Source organism: Lipotes vexillifer, unplaced genomic scaffold (assembly GCF_000442215.2).
Source record: "Lipotes vexillifer unplaced genomic scaffold, Lipotes_vexillifer_v1.1 scaffold345, whole genome shotgun sequence".
Taxonomy (NCBI): Eukaryota; Metazoa; Chordata; class Mammalia; order Artiodactyla; family Lipotidae; genus Lipotes; species Lipotes vexillifer.
Genome location: NW_006789243.1, coordinates 454,624 through 480,789, shown reverse-complemented (window position 1 = coordinate 480,789; position 26,166 = coordinate 454,624). Strand labels below are relative to the sequence as shown.

The following is a 26,166-nucleotide window of genomic DNA, read 5'->3' as shown; positions in this document are numbered from 1 at the left end:
TGTCTCCTATAGGGGGAGGCAGCAACAATTCTGGTAACTGTAGCATGGGTCTCATTTAGCCTCTAAAATTTATATCTTCATTGATTTGTAATTCATGATACTATAGGCATGAAGCCTAAGAAAACGATGTCAACTAACCACTTAGAAAACAGTTTCTAGGAATTATGTTTAAACATAAGTGTATATACTTAGCAAACACTTAAATTGTATTCATATGCTCTTCCCAAATGTGAATTAGAATCTATATCCAGTCATTATTCCCAAGTCCATCAGGTAGTCTCCTTAGCTATACCTTTAATTTACAAGTAAATGTAGTAACTACATAAAGTTAAAAGCAACAAAACTCTATTCAAAAAATTATATTAGATATTTCCAGTGTTCGAGTCTTCTCCCATCCTACCCCTGAGCCCCTTGACAGGCACTTAATTTATTTTTCCATATTTTATCACTCCCATATCCAGGAATCAGAGCATTTTTTTTCCATACTACTTTGATCAGTTGAATGCTTAAGTTTTCCTGTAGGTGCACAAAAATGACATCTCAGCTTATGAAAGTTTATGCCCTCAAGTGAGACTTAGTCTTATGCAATAAGATCAAGGTAACTGAATACACACCCAAAGTTGATGTCTCTGGCCAGGGGGACTCAGCTTGAAAAATGCACCATAGAAGGACACAATGTTCTTGTGGAAAGAGTACTTCTTCAAAAGGTTGAGTTCAGTCCTGAGATCTTCTTCTTCATCCTGAAGAATAAGAATAGACAATAAAATTCTGAAGCTATGCCACTCAATGACTATGGGACCCTATAAACTATAGTAGATCAAAGAAGGAGAATCCTATGGCAACCCATTATATCCCACAGCAATTTATAATAAGATCTCAACTAGAATTGTCAGAATGGAGATCTGGGGTTAACTGGGAATTTGGGAGAAAATAAAGGTTAATTAAATATCTTTTAATTCAATGGTTCTTAAAGTGTGATCGCTGGACCAGCAGCAATGGCCACTGTATAAAGTTTTCACTAATTGGAATCACCCAATTAAAGTGTAAAATTCAATGGTTTTTAGTATATTTACAAAATTATTCAACCATCACCACAATCAATTTTAGAACATTTTTATCACCCCAAGAGGAAACCCCATACCCTTTAGCTATCACCCCCAAATTCTGCCACACACATCCCAGCTTTAGGCAAACACAAATATATTTTCTATCTCTGTAAATTTATCTATCCTTAACATCTTATATAAATGAAAATCATACAGTATGTGAACTTTTGTGACTAGCTTTTTTTCCTCAGAATTCATCCATTTGTAATACATATCAGAATTTCATTCTTTTCCATTTACCATTCATCAACTGAAGGAGTTATTTCTACCCTTTGGCTCTTATGAATAATGCTGCTATGAGCATTCATATCAATTTTTTGTGTGGATATGTTTTCATTTCTCTTTGGTATATACCTAGAAGTGAAATTGTTAGGTCAAATGGTAATGCTATATTTAACATTTTGTTGAAATGCCAAACTTTTCCACAGTGGCTACACCATTTTACATTCCTAGATCAATGATAGTTCTCATTTCTCTATACCCTCACCAACACTTATTATTTTCTGTTTTATTATAACCATCACAGTGGGTGTAAAGTGGTATCTCATTGTGGTTTTGATTTGCAATTCCCTAAAGACTGATGGTGTTAAGGATCATTTTATGGGCAGAGGCATGTCTAATAGAATATCTTTGCCCCTATTTTTAAATTGGGTTAATAGTCTTTTTATTATTGAACTGTAAGATTTATTTATATATTCTATATATAAGTACTTTATAAGTGTATGATTTGCAAATATTTTCTCCCATTCTGCAGGTGCTCGTTTCACTTTCTTGATAGTGTCTTCTGAGGAAAAAAATTTTTAATTTTGATGAAGTCCAATTTATCAATTTCTTGTTTTGTTGATTGTACTTTTGGTGTCATATGTAAGGATCCATTGCCAAATCCAAGGTCATGAAGATGAGCTCCAATTTTTCTTCAAAACATTTTATAGTTTTAGCTCTTACATTTAGGATTTTTATCCATTTTGAGTTAATTTTCATATAAAGTAGGGGACTAACTTCATTCTTTTACATGTGGATATCCAGTTGTCTCAGCATCATTTGTTGAAAAGACCCTATGAATTGTCTTTTCACCCCTGTCAAAAATTAGTTGACCACAGATATATGGAAATAGTTCTATTTCACTGATCTATGTATCTATCCTTATGCTTGTATCACATTGCCTTGATTAATTTGTGATTGACTGAAGTTTAAAGGTATTGGTTTGATTTGTCCTATCTTTTTAAATGCTGAAATTCATTATTTTCCTAATCACTACAGTGGTAAATATGTAAAAAATACTATCTATCTATCTATCTATCTATCTATCATCTAGAGAGATTAGTGGTCTAAATTCCAACTAGCTATAAATTTCATTTCATTGTAAATAAACAAAGCTCTCCTACAGCATCTATAAAAGTTCAATTTATATAAACTTTTCAGGAATGCTATTATTGTACAAAGTGAAATATATTTGTAGTATGTAAAAAAAAGATTTTACTTTTTATTTTTTTAACATCTTTATTGGAGTATAATTTCTTTACAATGGTGTGTTAGTTTCTGCTTTATAACAAAGTGAATCAGTTATACATATACATATATCCCCATATCTCTTCCCTCTTGCGTCTCCCTCCCTCCCACGCTCCCTATCCCACCCCTCTAGGTAGTCACAAAGCACCGAGCTGATCTCTCTGTGCTATGCAACTGCTTCCCACTAGCTATCTATATTACATTTGGCAGTGCATATATGTCCATGGCAATCTCTCACTTTGTGCCAGCTTACCCTTCCCCCTCACCATATCTTCAAGTTCATTCTCTAGTAGGTCTGCGTCTTTATTCCCGACTTGCCCCTAGGTTCTTCATGACCATTTTTGTTTGTTTGTTTCTTAGATTCTATATATATGTGTTAGCATACAGTATTTGCTTCTCTCTTTCTGATTTACTTCACTCTGTATGACAGACTCTAGGTCCATCCACCTCACTACAAATAACTCAATTTCATTTCTTTTTATGGCTGAGTAATATTCCATTGTATATATGTGCCACATCTTCATTATTCATTCATCTGTTGATGGACACTTAGGTTGCTTCCATGTCCTGGCTACTGTAAATAGAGCTTCAATGAACATTGTGGTCCATGACTCTTTTTGAATTATGGTTTTCTCAGGGTATATGCCCAGTAGTGGGATGGCTGGGTCGTATGGTAGTTCTATTTTTAGTTTTTTAAGGAAACTCCATACTGTTCTCCATAGTGGCTGTATCAATTTACATTCCCCCCAACAGTGCAAGAGGGATCCCACACGCTCTCCAGCATTTATTGTTTGTAGATATTTTGATGATGGCCATTCTGACCGGTGTGAGGTGATACTTCACCGTAGTTTTGATTTGCATTTCTCTAATGATTAGTGATGTTGAGCATCCTTTCATGTATTTGTTGGCTATCTGTATATCTTCTTTGGAGAAATGTCTATTTAGGTCTTCTGCCCATTTTTGGATTGCGTTGTTTGTTTTTTCGATATTGAGCTACATGAGCTGTTTATATATTTTGGAGATTAATCCTTTGTCCGTTGATTCATTGGCAAAAATTTTCTCCAATTCTGAAGGTTGTCTTTTCATCTTCTTTATGGTTTCCTTTGCTGTGCAAAAGCTTTGAAGTTTAATTAGGTCCCATTTGTTTATTTTTGTTTTTATTTCCTTTTCTGTAGGAGGTGGGTCAAAAAGGATCTTGCTGTGATTTATGTCATAGAGTGTTCTGCCTATGTTTTCCTCTAAGACTTTGAGAGTGTCGGCCTTACATTTAGGTCTTTATTCCATTGTGAGTTTATTTTTGTGTATAGTGTTAGGTAGTGTTCTAATTTCATTCTCTTACATGTAGCTGTCCAGTTTTCCCAGTACCACTTATTGAAGAGGCTGCCTTTTCTCCACTGTATATTATTGCCTCCTTTATCAAAGATAAGGTGACCATATGTGTGTGGGTTTAATCTCTGGGGTTTCTATCCTGTTCCATTGACCTATATTTCTGTTTTTGTTCTGGTACCATACTGTCTTGATTACTGTAGCTTTGTAGTATAGTCTGATGTCAGGGAGCCTAATTCCTCCAGCTCCGTTTTTCTTTCTCAAGATTGCTTAGGCTATTTGGGCTCATTTTGGTTTCCATACAAATTGTGAAAATTTTTGTTGAGGTTTTGTGAAAAATGTCATTGGTAGTTGGATAGGGATAGCACTGAATCTGTAGATTGCTTTGGGTAGTATAGTCATTTTCACAATGTTGACTCTTCCAATCCAAGAACTTGGCATATCTCTCCACCTGTTTGTATCATCTTTAATTTCTTTCATCAGTGTCTTATTATTTTCTGCATACAGGTCTTTTGTCTCCTTAGGTAGGTTTATTCCTAGATATTTTATTCTTTTTGTTGCAAAGGTAAATGGGAGTGTTTTCTTAATTTCACTTTCAGATTTTTCATCATTAGTGTATAGGAATGCCAGAGACTTCTGGGCATTACTTTTGTATCCTGCTAGCTTACCAAATTCATTGATTAGCTCTAGTAGTTTTCTGGTAGCATCTTTAGGATTCTCTATGTATAGTATCATGTCATCTGCAAACAGTGACAGCTTTACTTCTTCTTTTCCAATTTGGATTCCTTTTATTTCCTTTTCTTCTCTGATTGCTGTGGCTAAAACTTCCAAAACTATGTTGAATAAGAGTGGTGAGAGTGGGCAACCTTGTGTTGTTCCTGATCTTAATGGAAATGCTTTCAGTTTTGCATCTTTGAGAACAGTGTTGGCTGTGGGTTTGTCATATATGGCCTTTATTATGTTGAGGTAGGTTGCCTCTATGCCTACTTTCTGGAGAGTTTTTATCATAAATGGATGTTGAATTTTGTTGAAAGCTTTCTCTGCATCTATTGAGATGATCATATGTTTTTTCTCCTTTAATTTGTTAATATGGTGCATCACATTGATTGATTTGCGTATATTGAAGAATACTTGCATTCCTAGGATACACCCCACTTGGTCACGGTGTATGATCCTTTTAATGTGCTATTGGATTCTGTTTGATAGCATTTTGTTGAGGATTTTTGCATCTGTGTTCAACAGAGATATTGGCCTGTAGTTTTCTTTCTTTGTGAAACCTTTGTCTGGTTTTGGTATCAGACTGATGGTGGTCTTGTAGAATGAGTTTGGGAGTGTTCCTCCCTCTGCTATAGTTTGGGTGAGTTTGAGAAGGATAGGGGTTAGCTCTTCTCTAAATATTTGATAGAATTCGCCTGTGAAGCTGTCTGGTCCTGGGCTTTTGTTTGTTGAAGATTTTTAATCACAGTCTCAATTTCAGTGCTTGTGATTGGTCTGTTCATATTTTCTATTTCTTTCTGGTTCAGCCTCAGAAGGTTGTACTTTTCTAAGAATTTGTGCATTTCTTCCAGGTTGCCCATTTTATTGGCATAGAGTTGCTTGTAGTAATCTCTCATGATCCTTTGTATTTCTGCAGTGTCATTTGTTACTTCTCCTTTTTCATTTCTAATTCTGTTGATTTGAGTCTTCTCCCTTTTTTTCTTGGTGAGTCTGGCTAATGGTTTTTCTATTTTGTTTATTTTCTCAAAGAACTGGCTTTTAGTTTTATTGATCTTTGCTATTGTTTCCTTCATTTCTTTTTCATTTATTTCTGATGTGATCTTTATGATTTCTTTCATTCTGCTAACTTTTGTATTTTTTTGTTCTTCCTTCTCTAATTGCTTTAGCTGTAAGGTTAGGTTATTTATTTGAGATATTTCTTGTTTCTTAAGGTAGGATTGTATTGCTATAAACTCCCCTCTTAGAACTGCTTTTGCTGTATCCCATAGGTTTTGGTTCCTCATGTTTTCATTGTGATTTGTTTCTAGATATTTTTTGATTTCCTGTTTGATTTATTCAGTGATCTCTTGGTTATTAAGTGAAGACTTTTAAATTAAAGATACAGTTAAACTCCTGTTCTTAAATCCAGTGAAAAATGATACCTTTGACTTATTTTGGGCAATGAATTAGAACAGGGCCAACTGGCATTAAAAGCAATTAATGTGTGAACCTCTAACTATCTTTAGTTCTCCTCAGCATTTCCCTCAATTACCTTGACTTGAAGACCTGGAGGTAGGGGAAAATGCATCTCTAGAACATTTTTCAGCATTTCCCTAGGATTTTCCAGTGGACTTATCCATAAACATTCAATTACTATAAAAAAATTCTAGACACCTGTATGTCTTTGGGGGAGGGGATGGAGCCATATTTCTCCAGTTGGAAACCCCAATGACAGTCTCTCTTTGTACTTATTGTGTAATAAAGGCATGAATGAATCAAACAATCACTTGTAGCATGAGAATTATATGGAAGTTCAGGTTCCAGTTTCATCCCAGCCTCCCAAGGAAGCTTGGTTAATAAGTTTCCTTCGAATCCCCTTAACCTGTTTTCTACAAGGTAAAGATTGATCCTTCTGGCTTTCATTCTTGCCATATAGGACCCTTAAACTTTCTGCCTCCCTTGTGATGTTGCCCTTCTTTGAAATTGTAACAAGATCTGCAATCATATAGGAATAAACCTCAGAACCTAGCAATTCTTTATGTACACGGGCACTCTCAGTTCCTGGCAAGGCACCAAGGTTCTGCTGAGAGAAATATGAACCTCATAAAGAGTGCAATAAATAAGAATGAGATGATGGTGTGAGGATAAGAACACAAAGAACAGGTTAAAAAGAAGCACAGGCTAGATTGAGTCGTTTAACTTGTTTGGTAGTTTGATATCAAAGAGCTTCCTTTTCTTTCTGGGTAAGAAATCTCATGTCCTCAGGCAGGAAGAGGAGAATGGCTCAGCTCTAGGCAGCTCTGTAGTTACATTTAACCATACTTTTAACCTTGTTATAGTCAGGCCAAATATTCTGGTGCCATTTTACCTATGAGAAACCTGAAGCCTAGAGTGGTAAGACTACTTTTCCAAGTACTTCTTGGCTATTTAGTGGTAGACTTGGCATTTGAACTCATGTTTCTGGACTTTTCCACTTTATTGCTCTTTCCATAAACTCCTGACTTAATGAGATGTGTGTGCAAGTCACAAACTCTTTACCCCAAAGGATTCAGGGTGATTTAGAGACGCTAACTGGCCGATCACTTATTTTTCTTACTAAAATATATAATCAGAGGATACAAAGTTCCCAACTAGAAAAACTTTTAAGAGTGGGTTTCCCATATAAATGTAAACTCCCCCAAAACCAATAGAACAAGATCAGATATGTTTGGAAAGCATTAGTATGTTTGTCATTGTCAATTAACAGGAAGTTGAGCTTGTGAGAAACACATAAGTACATTATATCCATCAGGCTAAGTGGGTAATTTAAAACTGTCACATATATCCCAGTAATATGCTATAGCATTTCCTGGCTCAGGGCCAGCTGATCCCAGAGTGGCCTGAATATCCTGCTTTTTGTCAAGAAGAGGCAGCTCAAGGATGCCAAAACTTGCTTTGAAATTTCACCCAGTTCTACAATCAAAATGTTTTTCCTTATAAAACGAATATCAGAGGGGTTTGGAGATGAACTTTAAATGAATTTATTAACACAAATGTTTGATGAAACCAAAATTGGTGAAACAATTATAATTTTCATATCTTACCTTTCATAGCTTCTTTTTTTTTAAAAGAATGTGATCATTTTATTATTATTATTATTTTATTTATTTTTTTGGCTGCATTGGTCTTTGTTGCTGCACACAGGCTTTCTCTAGTTGTGGTGAGCGGGGGCTACTCTTTGTTGTGGTACGCGGGCTTCTCATTGCGGTGGCTTCTCTTGTTGCGGAGCATGGGCTCTAGGAATGCGAGCTTCAGTAGTTATGGCACGTGGGATCAGTAGTTGTGGCCCGAAGGCTCTAGAGCGCAGGCTCAGTAGTTGTGGCACACGGACTTAGTTGCTTCACGGCATGTGGGATCCTCCTAGACCAGGGATCGAACCTGTGTCCCCTGCATTGGCAGGTGGACTCTTAACCACTGCATCACCAGGGAAGTCCCTTTCACAGATTTTTGATCAACCAAAGCATGTTATTAATCAGTACTACCTGTTAGTTTTGGATATGCTTTGTTTCCCAAGATACATTGTAAACAAAACAGGAGCCCAGTACTTACTAAACCAATCATGAAACTCTTTACCAATACCTTCCTAATATAACTAGAAAGTTCTTCTGGATGTGATTGTTAATGGAAAAGGTTATTTTAAATGAGCCTGAGAGCATTTATTAAGACACAAAAGTTTGAAAATATTTGACTACTAGATAGTTAACTGCAGGGGAGACAACTAAGAAAAAAATATATCAATTATATTGTAAGAGCAAAATTCTACATTTAGGCCCAGAGAATATTTTGATAGATCACTAACATTTAGATCATCAACATCTACTGAAAAAGAATTTCCTTTGCCAGAGCTTATTATAGAGCCGGCAAATTATCAGAGTAATAGAGATTGCTTTGTAAAGCAGTTAAAAAGCTTCAAGTAGAAAGCGCTTTCACACTCCTTCATGTATTCAAGTACTGTGCCAGATGTCTGAACACTCTTAGGCTGGGTAGCCTGTTGGTTTTCTGTCTGCTACTGGTCTCACACATTCAAAAAAGTTGTCATCATTGTGCTCATATATGATGGCAATGTTTCTTAGAATCACAATGGGGGGAAAGCCATTCAGTCCAGAATACCGTGTAAAAGGTGTAAAAAGGACCTTGCCAAGGCCAATTTTAGGCAAAATTCACTCTTGTTTGCATCATCTCTTTTGTTATTACTCAGCTAAAGGGCATAGAGCACTGTGAATTTACTCAGTCCTTCATCTTCAGTGAACGCTTACCTGTTCAGGGAACCATTTCTTCTAGGCCCTGCTTTCTGATAGATGCTAGTGTTCACATATAATGAATGAAACTATGTGAATATGTTAAAAACATAAATATGTTATCACTTTTAGGCAAGAAAATTTTAGTGGTGGCCTTCTAAAGATAATGATACAACACAAAGGGACTTGTTTAACTTGAAAATTAAAGGAAAGACGGCTCGCGGGCCAATGAAGACTTTCAGTACTTACACTGTATCTCCATCCGACAGACTTTTGATATTTATTCACTCTCACTCGCCTCCCTATTTCAGGTAAAGGGGTCTGCAAAGCCAAGAACAAAATGTTATTAAACCCACTGGTACACTCTGAAAATGATTTATTCTTAAGTGCTTTGTGCTCTTCTAGTACTAAATGGAAGAGTAACATAATATTATTCCTCTCTCAATTTTTACTAATAGTTTTAATAAAAAATCAGATTCTAATATATACAGAAACTTGGCACCAAATTCATAGTAACAAATTTAACTGCCATTAATGGTATATTACAATTTGATGTTAGTAAAGTGCTATTTCCCCTAAAAAATAAACAAGGTAACTGACACTATGAACATGAGTTTTAACTATTTCAAGTTAGAGTGTCTGAAATGTAGATTGTGGGTCAAAGTCTCTCAAGTTAAAAAAAGGAAATAAGTATTTTAGAGAGTCTCACTCAAAAAGCACCAGGCTGATTATTTGGAAGTCATGGTTTATAGGGCAAAATAAATCCACAAAACCTCAAAATTCATTGAAACTCACGTTGGTTTGCAACATTTGACATTTACTGGCAAAACAAAAAGCATGCGACTCTTTAAATAGTTTCAGCAATTCACTTCCTGCACAAATTGGAAAAGAACAGTTTATGGCATTGATAACAACTCAGTCAACATGTAAAATTTTTCAATATAATATTTGAGAATTTTCCTTTAGGGTGTAGTGAAGTGAATATGTTTTGACCTTTGCTATGCTCATGCTAATATTATCTTGAGAAAGTGAGGCACTCATGCTAAAGAAAGAGGACAGAAATCAGGGCTTAACAAATTCTATGACAATATGTTATGAACCACGACACAGCTTTATGAATGTTAGCAGGAACAGTGCCAATTAAACTGTCTATCTCGCGCATCTGTCAGAAAATACATGAAAAATGTGCATCTCAGACAAGTTCTTTTCCTTCTACCTGTCATTGAAAATCTAGTATCCTCAACTCTCAAAAGGAATGGTTGGGGAGGGAAAGAAATAATGATGAAACAGAGGATTAACACAACATTAGAGGAAATCGACTTTTTACTATCCCTGGAAACAATCAACTAGAAATAGACAGGAGTATAGCTATTTTTTCATTTTTACAGAATACTAAAATATATAGCACTTTCATTGTGAGTAAAAGTTTTTCATGTGTAAATGTAATAATAAAAGTAGTATACTGATAGAAATAATATTAAATTATAAATATAATAAATGCAGATTAAGATAATTATATATAACAATGATGGAAAAAACAAATACAATATTTTCTGAGCTGTTTATCACAAGACCATAGTCCACTACGGGAACAGAATACAGATATGAGGTAATATTACCTTACGAGCATTCATCACTTTAACAGCTGTAAGTGCACCAGTCTTTTCATGGAGTCCCTGAAACACAGGATAGTAATAAACATCAAATGCTGGCTATATAATCTAGCAATCAAGAAGTAAACAAAGTAAAAAAAATTAAATAAGGTTAAACATTGTAGCCTATTATGAAATATAAAATATTATATAGAGATTAACTATAAGGTATTACGTAGAGGACAGAAATATTAAATTATGAATATTTTAAAGAAAGCCCAACCATGTCACTCAAAAAATCAAGCAAATTTATGCAGTTTGCTTTTTATGTTTGATTTGAGTAGTGGACATGATTGGCCATTTGAAGGCATTACTTTCTTAGTATCTTTAATCTAGGTTTACATGGCACTGAAGCACCCAGGTAAAAAGTAAAAATTTCAGACTGCAGATAAGGAAAAAGAAAATGTTTTATTGAACATTTTTCCAACTGATTATGTGGTACTATGCAGACAGATATTTCTATTGAACACCTCTTCACATACAAAAAAGATTTTTTCCATAATGATCACAGATAAGAGTGATACATAATTAATTCAATGGCCTTTAAACCATTTAGTGTGCCCTCAATCAAATGAACCAAAAATATTTATGAACAGGAGTTCTGAAAGATTCTTTCTTATTGAAAACACTCTGAGTTCTAAAAACTTGGACTTAGAAAATGTGAGTACAAGTTACAGGTTTATAATTTTCATAAATGAACACAGAGGTTTGGAACAAGAGTCCTTATTTTGTGGCTGGTGCCTTTTAAAATATTTCAAGCTGTAGTCATAGAAAAAAATCAGTCTGCTATTGATATGAGTAAAGCTTGAACTTGAAACAGAATGCCTTTTATGATAGTTCTCCAGCAGATTTGATTCTTCAGCTGTACTGGGTTAGACCATATCTCCACAGAATTCAGGTTCACCCATAACCTCATATTGTGACCTTCCTCGAAAATAGGGTCTTTGCAGTTGTTATCAAGTTAAATGAGGTCATACTGGATTACAATGGTCAATGACTATAAGAGAAAAGGGAGGGATATTTGCACACACACACACACACACACACAAAGGGAAGATGGTCATATGAAGACAGGAAGAAAGCGGAGTGATGCAGCTATGAGTCAAGAGATGCCAAGGATTGCTGGCAACCACTAGAAGCTAGGAAGAGGGAAGGAAATATTTTTCCCTAGAGCCTTCAGAGGGAGAATGAATCTGAAGACTTATAGCCTTGAGAACTATGAGAGAATAAATTTCTGTTTAAAGCCGCCTAACTTGTGGATTTATTACTGCAACTGTAGTAAACTAATATAGGGGCAAAACAAAGGACTGTCACTAGTCACAGATCTCATGTGAAAAACAGCCACACTTTTTAACTTATAGAATGATCAAATGAGGGGTGGTATTTCTGTATAATATTTTAAATATCTTGGGTAACCTGTCAAGTGAGTAACTATGCAAAAGATCGAGATTCCTTGATTTCAGGACAGTGATACTTAAATATATTGTTAGTTTGTTGTTAAACCTCTCTTATAAAGCATATGCTTTGAAGTATATGAATACTGTTTTTAGATGATTCCTACAAGTTTTCTCATCAAAATAAAGCCAACTGATCAAAGAAGCTCAAAAGAAAAAGAATCCCACTCTACCATTACTATCAATGTTACATGCTACATGAGTGTCAAAACTCCATTTTCTCCACTGATATGTTTGATAGGATTTAATCCCATACATTTAAGGTTACTTCAATCCTATTGATCAAGCCACTGTTTGTAAATGAAGCCATGTGTCAGAAATGGATCAGAAGACTTTCAAGGAAATACAGTAACTCTAGAAACACCAGCACTTTGATTTAACTCCAGTTCATGCCTAAGAACTAGCATTAAACAGCTATACTGGTTAGATTGTTGTAGCACTGATGGAGAATGGCATGGATTGTTGGTTTCAGTTTATGGAGTCAGGCCTGTGAGAGTCAGGTCAAGGTTTTTTGTGTTCAGTTGTGTCCTCCAAAAAAATATGCTGAAGTTCTAACCACTGGTACCTGTGGGTGTGACCTTTTCTGAAAATAGGGTCTTTGTAGATGTAATCAAGTTAAGATGAAGTCATACTCAATTAGAGATGGCCCTAAAGCCAATAACTAGTGACCTTATAAGAAGAGGAAAATTTAGACACAGATACCCAGGGAGAATGCCATGTGATGACAGAAGGAGAGATTGGACCAGTGTGTCTACAAGTCAAGGAAAACCAAGGATTGCTGGCAATTGCCCAAAGCTAGAAGAGGCAAGGAATGCTTCCTCCTTAGTGCCTTCAGAGGGAGAATGGCCCTACAGACACTTTGATTTTGGAATTCTAGCCTCCAGAATTGTGAGGGAATAAATTTCTTTTCTTTTAAGCCATCCAGTTTGTGGTAATTTGTTACAGCAGACCTAGGAAACTAGTACACAAGACTAGAAGGATAGAAACTAAGCAAAGGAAAAGGGCTGGACTTGGGATACAGTTCAGAAACTAATGATCAAGGTATAAGGAAATGTCTAGGATGAGGCAAGCAGTTTTGGGTGGAGCATGACAGCTACCAAAAACTAGAATTTTTAAAGGAAAGGAAAATGTTGTAGGTTATTGACTGATCAGAGAAAAGTAATTAATATTTTAGATTTTAACCCCTCATCAGATAGATGATTTGCAAATATTTTCTCTCATTCTGTAGGTTGCCTTTTCATTTTGCTGATTGTTTCTTTTGCTGTGCAGAGGTTTTTTGTTTGATGGAGTCCTACTTGTAGTCCCACAAAATCCCCCGTTGATTTTGTTGCTTGTGCTTTTGGTGTCATATCCAAAAAATCCTTTCCAAGATCAACGTCAAGAAGGTTTTCCCCCTATGTTCTCTTCTTAGGAGCTTTACAACTCCAGGTTAAGTCCTTAACCCATTTTGTGTTAATTTTTGTAAGTGGTGTAAGATAGGGGTCCAATTTCATTCTCTTGCATGTGGAAATTTAAATATGTTGGAGAGTCCCACATTTATTTACAGCTCTGGGAGAAAATATATATTAACATTTTTATCTATTTAGCCCCTATCATGACGTAGAAAGTATTGTTTTTCTAATTATTCCCATAAACACTTTTTAGTCAAATTTTACTCACATCTGTGTGCACAAATACAACATGTTGGAAACTGGTTCTCACACACCCTTTATAGGAGTTAAAATGTTTACTTCCTTGATTCTAAGAGGTTTTTGTGAGCCAAAATACTATCCTGTGCAACACAAATATTCGGCTTGTTAGCAAAGGTATTAGCCATATATTGCATTATTTGATCTATGGTTAGTAAACCATAAAAGTTTTTAAAGTCTGGAATACACAGCCATCATACTCATGTCACATATTAGTGAGATAATGAATATCTTTAAAAGGTGTCACCAATTGCCATAGAACAGAGAAAATCAACTTGGTTCCATCCTCATTATCTGGGATTTATTCTCTCACTTGAAAACTGCACAAAATTATTTTGACAGACAAGGAATCCTAATGTGGGGTTTCAAAAACATGCTCACTGTGTCTATAGAGGAATTAAACCCCAGATCTTGGAACCATATATGGGGTTAATATGCCTAACCATTATGCAAGCTTCCATAGAAGTCTAGAATACCCAGATAATAGATAAATGGAAAACTGCTTCCTGTTAACTTAGTATTTCAGAGACTATATTTTGTATCTGGACTTTTAAACTATTTTTATTTTAAATAATAATTTCAGACTTAGAGAACAGTTTCAAAGACAGTAAAAGAGTGTTCCTGTATATCCTTCACCCAGCTTCTTTTAATGTTAATATCTTATATGACCATAGCACAATTGTCAAAACTAAGAAATTAATATTGGTCTAATACTCTTAACTGCATTATAGTATTTATTAGGATTTCCTCAGTTTTTACACTCAAGTCCTTTTTGTAGGACTTGCATTGGGAACCTGCATTCCATTTAGCTGTCATATCTCCTTAGGCTCTTGCAATCGGTGACAGTTCCTTAGTCTACTTTTCTATTTTTCATGAACTTGAGACTTTTCAGGAATACTGGTCAAGTATTCTATAGAATGTCCCTCACTTTGGGTTTGTCTGATGCTTTCTCATGATTAGACTGAAGTCATGGGTTTGAGGAAAGAACACCACAGAGGTGAATTGCCCTTCTCATTACATCATGTCAGGGGTACATGGTATAACCATGACTTATCACTGGTGAAGTTAACCTAAATCATTTGGTTTAAGTGATGTCTGCCAGGTTTCTTTACTGTAAAGTTACTATTTGCCCCTTTCATACTCTATTAACTCTATCAATCAGAAGTGATTGATGTTGCTTTTGAAGAGGGATAACACTATTCTTGAGCATTTATCTAAAGAACCTAGAAGTCATCTTGAGATAAACAATATTTGTTCAGTGGTGCCATCTTGTGGTTCACTGACTACATAGAAGCTGTTTTGTGATCTTAGCTGAAGGTCATGTTGTCATAAAGAGATTGTCTCCCAAATGAGATGTTGAACCAGCACCAGCAAATTCAATTTCTAGAATGTGCCTTTTATCAATTACAATGTATGTTTTATGAAAATTTACACACCATTTTTTGAAAACACACATAGAGGACTCTAAGAAAGGAGTTTGGCTTTGAATTCTAGATTGAATGTTAAATAATCTCACATTTCCCACTGGTCTTAGTGACAATTATACAGGAAAATCACAAGGAAAACCTTAAACTATAAATGTGGGTTTTTTGGGTCTGATTTTCCTACCATCAGTAATTCCAACAATATCATGCAGGAGGTACTAACTGCACTGGATTAGCAATGCTCCCCTAAATAGTGTTTGTGTGCAAAGAATGACCTTTTAATTCTCAAGCATCACAGAGCAAGAAGAATATTTTCCTAGCTCTCATTCCTACCATAAGAAAAGAAACCCTCTCATATTTTTAAATTAATTTTTATTGGAGTATAGTTGCTTTACATTGTTGTGTTAGTTTCTGCTGTACAGCAAAGTGAATCAGCTATACGTATACATATATTCCCTATTTTCTGGATTTCCTTCCCATTTAGGTCACCACACAGCACTGATTAGAGTTCCCTGTGCTATACAGTAGGTGCTCATTAGTTATCTATTTTATACATAGTAGTGTATATATGTCAATCCCAAACTCCCAATTCACCCACTCCCTTTTTCCCCCAGTATCCATACATCCATTCTACGTCTGTGTCTCTATTTCTGCTTTGCAAATAAGTTCATTGGTATCATTTTTCTAGATTCCATATATAAGTGATATTACACAATATTTCTTTTTCTCCTTCTGACTTACTTCATTCTGTATGACAGTCTCTAGGTTGATACACATCTCTACAAATTGCACAATTTTGTTCCTTTTTATGGCTGAATAATATTCCACTGTATATATGTACCACACCTTCTTTTTTCCATTCTTCTGTTGACATACATTTAGGTTGCTTTCATTTCCTGGCTATTGTAAATAGTGCTGCAATGAACATTGGGGTGGATATGTCTTTTTGAATTATGGTTTTCTCTGGGTAAATGCCCAGGAGTGGGATTACTGGGTCATATGGTAGTTCTATTTTTAGTTTTTTAAGGAACCTCTATGCTTTTATTCATAGTGGCTGTATCAATTTACATTCCCATCAACACTGCAGGAGGGTTCCCTTTTCTCCACACCTTTTCCAGCATTTATTGTTTGTAGATATTTTGATGGTGGCCATTCTGACCAGTGTCAGGTGATACCTCATTGAGTTTTGATTTTAATTTCTCTAAAACTTAGTGATGTTGAGCATACTTTCATGTGTTTTTTTTTTGCCATCTGTATGTCTTCTTTGGAGAAATATATATTTAGGTCTTCCACCCATTTTTTGATTGGGTTGTTTTTTGATATTGAGCTGCATGAGCTATTTGTATACTTTGGAAATAAATCCCTGGTCAGTTGGTTTGTTTGCAAATATTTTCTCCAATTCTGAGGGTTGTCTTTTCATCTTGTTTATAGTTTCCTTTGGTGTGCAAAAGTTTTTAAGTTTCATTAGGTCCCATTTGTTTATTTTTGTTTTTATATTCATTACTCTAGGTGGTGGGTCAAAAAAGATCTTGCTGTGATTTATGTCAAAGTGTTCTGCCTATGTTTTCCTCTAAGAGTTTTATAGTGTCTGGCCTTACATTTAGGTCTTTAATCCATTTTGAGTTTATTTTTGTGTATGGTGTTAGGGAGTGTTCTAATTTTATTCTTTGATGTGTAGCTGTCCAGTGTTCCCAGCATCATTTATTGAAGAGGCTGTCTTTTCTCCATTGTATATTCATGCCTCCTTTGTGAAAGATAAGGTGACCATATGTACGTGGGTTTATCTCTGGGCTTTCTATCCTGTTCCATTGATCTATATTTCTGTTTTTGTTCTGGTACCATACTGTCTTGATTACTGTAGCTTTGTAGGATAGTCTGAAGTCAGGGAGCCTGATTGCTCCAGCTCCATTTTTCTTTCTCAAGATTGCTTTGGCTATTTGGGGTCTTTTGGGTTTCCATACAAATTGTAAAATTTTTTGTTCTAATTTGGTGAAACATGCCCTTGGTAATTTGATAGGGATTGAATTGAATCTGTAGATTGCTTTGTGTAGTACAGTCATTTTCATAATATTGATTCTTCCAATCCAAGAACATGGTATATCTCTCCATCTGTTTGTGTTGTCTTTAATTTCTTTCATCAGTATTTTATAGGTTTCTGAGTACAGGTCTTTTGCCTCCTTATGTAGGTTTATTCCTGGGTATTTTATTCTTTTTGTTGCAACGGTAAATGGGATTGTTTCTTTAATATCTCTTTCTGATCTTTTGTCATTAGTATATAGGAATGCAAGAAATTTCTGTGCATTAATTTTGTATCCTGTTATTTTACCAAATTCATTGATGAGCTTTCTGGTGGCATCTTTAGGATGCAAACAGTGACAGTTTTACTCCTTCTTTTCCAATTTGGATTCCTTTTTTTCTTTTTCTTCTCTGATTGCCATGGCTAGGACTTCCAAAACTATGTTGAATAAAAGTGGTGAGAGTGGACATTCTTGTCTTGTTCCTGATCTTAGAGGAAATGCTTGCAGTTTTTCACCATTGAAAATGATGTTTCCTGTGGGTTTTTCATATATGGCCTTTATTATGTTGAGGTAGGTTGCCTCTATGCCCACTTTCTGGAGTGTTTTTTATCATAAATGGGTGTTGAATTTTGTTGAAAGCTTTTTCTGCATCTACTCAGATGATCATATGGTTTTTATTCTTCAGTTTGTTAATAGGGTGCATCACATTGATTGATTTGTGTATATTGAAGAATCCTTGCATCCCTGGGATAAATCCCACTTGATTATGGTGTAAGCTCCTTTTAATGTGTTGCTGGATTCTGTTTGCTAGTATTTTGCTGAGAAATTTTGCATCTATGTACATCAGTGATATTGGCCTGTAATTTTCTTTTTTGGTGATACCTTTTTCTGGTTTCATTATCACCATGATGGTGATTTTGTAGAATGAGCTCAGGATTGTTCCTCCCTCCACAAATTTTTGGAAAAGTTTGAGAAGGATATGTGTTAGCTCTTCTCTAAATGTTTCATAGAATTCATCTGTGAAGCCATCTGGTCCCAGACTTTTGTTTGTTGGAAGATTTTTAATCACAGTTTCAATTGCATTACTTGTGATTGGCTATTCATATTTTCTATTTCTTCCTGGTTCAGGCTTGGAAGGTTGTACCTTTCTAAGAATTTGTCCATTTCTTTCAGGTTGTCCATTTTTTTTGCATATAGTTACTTCTAGTTGTCTCTTATGATCCTTTGTATTTTTGCAGTGTCAGTTATAACTTCTTCTTTCTCATTTCTAATTTTGTTGATTTGAGTCCTCTCCTTTTTTTCTTGATGAGTCTGGCTAATGGTTTATCAATTTTGTTTATCTTCTCAAATAACCAGCTTTTAGTTTCATTGAAATTTGCTATTGTTCTTTTCATTTCTATTTCATTTATTTCTGCTCTGATATTTATAATTTCTTTCCTTCTACTAACTTTGGGTTTTGTTTGTTCTTCTTTCTCTAATTGCTTTTGGTGTAAGGTTAGGTTATTTATTTGAGATTTTTCTTGTTTCTTGAGGTAAGATTGTATTGCTATAAACTTTCTTCTTAGAACTGTTTTTGTTGCATCCAATAGGTTTTGTGTTGTGTTTTCATTGTCATTTGTTTCTAAGTATTTTTAAAATTCCTCTTTGATTTCCTCACTGATCCACTGGTTATTTAGTAGTATATTGTTTAGCCTCCATGTGTTTATGTTTTTTACAGTTTTTTTTCTGTAATTGATTTCTAATATCATAGTGTTGTGGTCAGAAAAGATGCCTGATATGATTTCAATTTTCATAGATTTACTGAGGCTTGATTTGTGACCCAAGATGTGATCTATCCTGGAGACTGTTCTATGTGCACTTGAGAAGAAAGTGTATTCTCCTGCTTTAGGATGGAATGTCCTATTAATATTAATTAAGTCTATCTGGTCTAATGTGTCATTTAAGGCTTGTGTTTCCTTATTAATTTTCTGTCTGGATCAGCTGTCCATTGGTGTAAGTGGAGTGTTAAAGTCCCCAACTATTATCATGTTACTGTCGATTTCCCCTTTTATGGCTGTTAGCATTTCCCTTATGTATTGAGGTGCTCCTATGGTGGGGGCTTAAATATTTACAATTGGTATATCTTCTTCTTGGATTTATCCCTTGATCATTATGTAGTGTCCTTCCTTGTCTCTTGTAATTGTCTTTATCTTAAAGTCTATTTTCCTGATATGAGTATTGCTACTTCAGCTTTCTTTTGATTCCCTTTGCATGGAATATCTTTTTCTATCCCCTCACTTTCAGTCTGTATGTGTCCCTAGGTCTGAAGTGGGTCTCTTGTAGATAGCTTATATATGAGTCTTGTTTTTGTATCCATTCAGCCAATCTGTGCCTTTTGGTTGGAGCCTTTAATCCATTTACACTTAAGGTAATTATCAATATGTATGTTCCTATTACCATTTTCTTAATTGTTTTGGGTTTGTTTTTGTAGGTCTTTTTCTTCTCTTGTGTTTCCCACTAGAGAAGTTCCTTTAGCATTTGTTGTGGAGCTGGTTTAGTGGTGCTGAATTCTCTTAGCTTTTACTTTTCTGTAATGCTTTTGATTTCTCCATCGAATTTGAATGAGATCCTTGCTGAGTAGAGTAATCTTTGTTGTAGGTTTTTCCCTTTCATCACTTTAAATATATCTTGCCACTCCCTTCTGGCCTGCAGAATTTCTGCTGAAAAATCTGCTGATAAGCTTATGGTGATTCCCTTGTATATTATTTGTTGATTTCCCTTGCTGCTTTTAATATTTTTTCTTTGTATTTAATTTTTGATTGTTTGATTAATATGTCTCAGCATGTTTCTCCTTGGATTTATCCTGTATGGGAATCTCTGCACTTCCTGGACTTGGGTGACTATTTCCTTTCCCATGTTAGGGAAGTTTTCAAGTATAATCTCTTCAGACCCTTTCTCTTTCTCTTCTTCTGGGACCCGTATAATTCAAATGTTGTTGAATTTAATGTTGTCCCAGAGGTCTCTGAGACTGTGCTCAATTCTTTGCATTCTTTTTTTCTTTTTTCTGCTCTGCAGCTGTTATTTCCAACATTCTATCTTCCAGCTTACTTATCCATTCTTCTGACTCAGTTATTCTGCTATTGATTCCTTCTATTGTATTTTTCGTTTCAGTTATTGTGTCGTTTATCACTGTTTGTTTGTTCTTTAGTTCTTCTAGGTCCTTGTTAAACATTTCTTTTATCTTCTTGATCTGTGCCTCCATTCTATTTCTGAGATCTTGGATCATCTTTACTATCATTACTGTGAATTCTTTTTCAGGTAGCTTGCTTATTTCCTCTTCATTTATTTGGTCTTGTGGGTTTTTATCTTGCTCCTTCGTCTGCAACATATTTTTATGTCTTCTCATTTTGTCTAACTTACTGTGTTTGTGGTCTCCTTTCTGCAGGCCACACGGTCATAGTTCCTCTTGCTTCTGGTGTCTGCCCCCAGGTGGGTGAGGTTGATCCAGGGGCTTGCATAGGCTTCCTGGTGGGAGGGACTGGTGCCTGTGCTCTGGTGGGTGGAACTGAGTCTTGTCCCTCTGATGGGCAGGGCAGTTTCAGGTGGTGTGCTTTGGGGGGTCTGTGAGCTTAGTACAAATTTAGGCGGCCTGTCTGCAGATGGGTGGGGCTGTGTTCCTGTCTTGCTCGTTGTTTGGCATGAGGCTTCCAGCACGGGAGCCATCTGGGTGGCCGTCTTGTCACAGAGACACCTGAGGGGTGGCCATCCTGTCATTGGCTCCTCCTCCAGGTGCAGTCATCTGAGGGCCAGGCACCAGGTCTGAGGCATGCAGGGCGCTGGGTGCTCGGGCCTGGAGGGCTCCATCTCAGCTCCAGAGTGTAGTGTTAGTAGGCTCATCTGGTGCCTGGGGTCTAGTTTATGTCTCAGATCTGAGTTTCACCCTCTCATATTTGAGTAACAGAAGATATGTAGTAACAATTTTTTGTAGCCATTCCTGACTCTAGGCTCAAGCCTATTGACATTTGGCACCAAATCACCTATATTTCCACCTCAGGCAACTGTCTGTCTTGTCAATAAGCTCATTTAATTTATTTAAGTTTAGTTATTAATAGATGAAGCTCATATGATATGATTTTAGGGGCAACAGAAGGTCAACTACTCAAAAAATCTCCCCCTCCAATCCACCTAACAACCCACTACAAAGTATAAAATCACTATTATGGCCTCAATTTTATTAAAGGAATGATACTCTCTTATTATTCAAATGTTAGCTGAGAAAGACACATTGATTTATCATTTGTCATTAACACTTTAGCATGAGTTATAGGATCCGATTAAATAACTGCAAGATTGATAATGAACAGTTAAGTGTTGATGGAGGAAGGAAAGGGCTAGAGTCTGAGGAGTTCCAGGAGAGATTGCTCCTCAGCCATAATGAAGGTAGGAGGTGCCTAGAATGGGTAAAGGTGGCTCAGAAGGCATTCTCAAAGTGTGAGGGAGTAAAAAAAATGGGTGGCAGGGTGGAGAGATGAAGAGACAAAATGCAACAAGTCCAATTTTACTGGAGAAATATACAGTATTTAAGATGTATTACCTGAAACAATTACAGAATGAAACCAAATACAAAGACTAGTTAACAACATGAACTCGTTGGTCCCAAATATAGACTAAGTACAGTTTAAAGGGTTAAAGAGACTAAATATATGATAAAACAAGAAGGTCTTAAATAAAGTCCTAAGAAACACCCCTTACTAATTTATGATCATACTATTTTCTAGGATTGTACTCCAAAATATAGTAATTAGGACAAACTTGTATTCTTTTTCCAGGACCATTTGAAATTATCCAGGAAAGAACATAAATTCCTCAATGTGTTGATATCAATTTGGCAGTGATTTGTGTTCTTATTAATTAATTAATTTAGATAATCAAATAAGCAGCATTATTTCATCTGCTTCCCCCAGGAAAAACAGAGTTTATTACTATGCTGTTGCTCTTCAATGGCTCCAAGATGAATATAAGCATTGTGAATCTGTCCTATGAACATAAAATGTGACATGTCCCTGAATTTAGGGCACTAGTTACATATAAAACATTGTTAAAAGGTATACGTGTCTGCTTTAAACAAAAAACATTACAGGAAAATCTTTGTATACATAAAAAAATAAATGAAGTAATGGCCATAAAAGAACTCTCTGGTTTACAAATGGACTTATACTAGCTTTCATTAAACACCAAACTCCTCAAATTTATTTTTGGAAAGTCAAATTTTCACATTTCAGATTATTTCCAATTTGAGGGAATATATCAAAAGTAGTAAAGCAAGGTCAACTTGTAGATTGGGAATCCAGAATCAAACTATAGATTACCTAATGATTACAGAAGAAAATTACAAATTGTCAGTATCCTGGTCACTTGAAACTTAGCCTTATTGACTTCTAGCAGACCAACCAGTCCATCATACTTCCTTTTGGCCCACAGCATCTCAAGATTTCCATTTTTGTTTGATTGGCTTATCTTCTGCCTTTGGACCTATTCAGATGGTGATAAATAGCTATTCCACTTATTCATTATGATTTCTGTTAGGAAATCTAGAAGATAGATGTAGATATGGAAGGAAGAGTAGGGAGAAGAAGGAAGAGTAGGGAGAAGGACAGTAGTAGAGCAGGGAACAGGTGACTGCCCCAGGCAGGGTCCAATCTTCTCAAATCCGTTATTATACAGAACCACATTGACAATGATAAGATATATGGGTAAATTAATTACATGCAGACAATTACAATGGAAAAATAAATTAAGGCAACAAAGTCTAGTTCTCAAGCACATAATCATATCAAGGATTTAGTCACTCCATCAATAAACTCAGGTAAAAAATAAAAGTTCCTGAAATCTGGGAATATATGTCTTATATTTTGGTATCTCTAGTGCCTAGCACAACAGCTAGTATATAAGACCCTTTTGATGAATACTAGTTAAGTGAATGATGAATAGAGTAACTGGGAAGGCTTCCTGGAAGAGGTAGAATATCAATTGGACCATGAAGATGGCATAGCATTTGAACAGATTCTGAAGGGCAGGATGGACCCAGTGAGTGACACACCATGAACAAAGACTATGAGGTAATACAGATTATGAAGGCACAGCCACTGAAGAAGAAAAGAAAAGGAAAATGTGGGAGTGGCCATAAATAGAAGAGAGATGAAAAGGAGAGAATACAAGAGTGCACCTGTTTTTGTAATGCCAGAAATTTCAGTGTAAATTTTTAAAAAATAAAATCTTGTTTAAAAGAGGACAGAAGTGATCACTGAGAAATTAGCCATTAGTAGTACAGTACTTTATGAATGGCTTTTGTTAGTTAATGGTCTAATGCAAAGCTCAGGGTGGTTAAAGCAATGAAAAACCAGCACTGAATTGCAGTAATGATCAATTTCTTGGGGATTACACATTTTAAACCATAACAAATGATTTAAAATAGCAGTTGTGACAGCTGTGTTGGAAAAATCCATCATTATGCAGCAGTTAATTACCACGTTTTTTCCCCCGGAAAGAATACAAGACAGTCCTCGATGGCCTTGTAATTTTGATTAGGCTAAAAACTTTATTTTTAATAATGCAGTTAAGGAAACTGTTGTGGAAAGTCTGCCAACTATTCGGCAGTTCTTACATAGTCCTTCTAGTTATTTACTTTGCCTTCTGTTGGCAAATCTAAACCACATAATCTCCAGGGCATTCTTTCTTTCTTTTCAATTGGTTTTGTGGTGGCAAAAGGCCACAAGGTACTCACTGCACTCATGTCCATTTGGTAACCTTGTTTTTCATTCACAGTTTTGTCCTTCTAGTCATTTGTTTGGGTGCCAGCTTTCTCCTAGCAAACAAACCAAGTGAGGCTTCAAGGCCACCAAGAGTGCAGCCCTAAACAGCATTGACCGAGTACTTCATGCTGTGCTGTGGAGGGATAAGACAACGTGGCTAACAGGATAGTTTTTGTCAGCATCGTGTCTATGCAGAAAAACAAAGACATGGGTCTCAAGAGAACTTTCAAAGGTTAGCAAGCCCATAACCCTGCCTCCAAGCAGGGACTTTCCTTAACCAATATTTGAGATGGGAAGTAATTGTGGTTTGGTCCTTGTTCAAAAAGTCTTTTCCTTTGCTTCCCCTTTTAGTCTTCATCACTACCAACAAGCTCAACGATGCCAAAGGAACAGATGAATTTGGAGCAGTCAGGGTTTGGAGGTGTGGCCAAGATTGGAGAGTATCTAGCACAGACTGGTAGTAGTGGTGAGTGGGTAGAGTTGGGAGACGTATAAGGGAACATGTTAATCACCCTACACCTCACCGCTTATCCATCAGGAAGATTTATTTATTCTAAAGATTGCCAAAGGAAGAGATGCAGTCTGTTAGGGGAGCTCCTTAAAGGAATTCCATAGACTTTAACTTTAGATTTGCTTTAAAATGTTGTAAGGAACTCACAAATGTGTAGATGTTTGAAAAGCACAATTTGATAATTGACACGATTATTAAGACTCACAATTTTTGTAACTCCCACAAAGCCTAGTACAGTGCTAGGACACAACAGCTGTGTTCATTAAATTTGATTGAGGGGAAATAGTTATTTAACTGACAAGGGGCACTAAAAAGACTCTTTGATTTGATATTTGCATGAGTACCCCATCATCACAAAAGTCTTGATACAACCAAATGTATAAAAGTTGGAAAATTCTTTTTGGATGTGACTTTCTCCTTTTGGAGAGAATTCAGAATAAGCAGGAGCAGATATTTCTGGCTTTGAGCAGATGGAGCCTGGAGTTGAATAAATACTATTTTAACCTTACACCTTAAGATAGAAAGCTTCCATAATCAAGTTGCTACAACTTGCAGAACTTGCAATTTTGGGGGAAACAGGAGATACACTTCCTTCAAGAATAGTAAGAAAGAGATTGTTACTGGACTATATTTTTTATGACACAGTTGTCACTTTTAGGTCCCTATGAAGAAGTGTCATATCCGTATAAATATATCATGAGATTTAATCTGCATTCATGTTGTTTCAGCAACATAAATGAAACTTACATTATAAGTTGGTACTTTATATTTCTGAGGCCTCATAAATTCCTTTTACCTAATTAGTCTATTTACCTATCCATTTCCACTATTAGACTGGCAGCTCTCTAAGGACAAATTTCCTCTCTGTATATCTTTATAGTCTAGCACAAAGCCTGGCATATCATCATCACACAGCAAATATGTGTTAAACTAAACCAAGTCAGTCTCCATATGGAGCTCTAAATAGGGGAGGACAGCGCATGGGCAAAGGTGTGTATGTATGTGTGTGTATGATGGTGGGGGAGAGTGCAGAGTTATGCCAAATTATGTGGGCAAAGATTTGGAGAGAGGCCAGAGTCCAACGTGCCCTATGATACACTGGGTTTTCTGACAAAGACTGAAATGCTGCACTGCAGCAGGCTACTCCAGGAACTCAAAGATCGTTACTTGTCCATAGATGAATTTCATTTTTTGACCCTATAATCACCTTTGTGGTTCCACTCTGAGGCCACTCAAAGTTCCTCACAATTCTCTTTGGTCAGAGATCCTCAAGGGAGATGATATGTGCTAGTCAGAGGGCATGATCTTACATAAATAATAGAAGTACCAAGGCTCTTGCCAAATTGGTACAAGTTTGGTTTGTCAGGTGAAATTACCTAATTCTTATCCATGCTTCCCTTAACCCATGGCTACTATTCCCAAAGCTTCTTCAGTAAAGATCTGCTGTTTATATCCCTTGTGGCTATACCTACTACAACTACATGAAACAGCAAGAGTTCCAAGTTCCTCACTTCTTTTTTTCTTTTTGTTAGCAAACCCCCAAATTACCCAAACCCTGGCTAAATGGAACCAAATAATATGTACTGAAACAGAAATTTTGTAGCTAAAAAGCTACTAACCATCAGCATAATCCAACAGAATAATGTTTTTCCTCATCCAGAAATCTGGGACAGTCATAGCCATGCTTATTAGAACTGTGAAGGGAATCGGAAGA

At 35.9% G+C, this 26,166-nt stretch overlaps 1 protein-coding gene across 1 annotated transcript in view; it reads right to left on the bottom strand.

Moving 5' to 3' along the window:
- NRK (Nik related kinase) overlaps window positions 1–26,166 on the bottom strand; it is a 167,577-nt gene that overhangs the window by 77,829 nt on the left and 63,582 nt on the right. The window contains exons 3-5 of the mRNA XM_007462428.1: window positions 10,534–10,590; window positions 9,164–9,235; window positions 615–740 (exon numbers count right to left, since the gene is read on the bottom strand). Coding sequence (XP_007462490.1) covers window positions 615–740; window positions 9,164–9,235; window positions 10,534–10,590 — 255 coding nt within the window. The remainder of the gene's footprint in view (window positions 1–614; window positions 741–9,163; window positions 9,236–10,533; window positions 10,591–26,166) is intronic.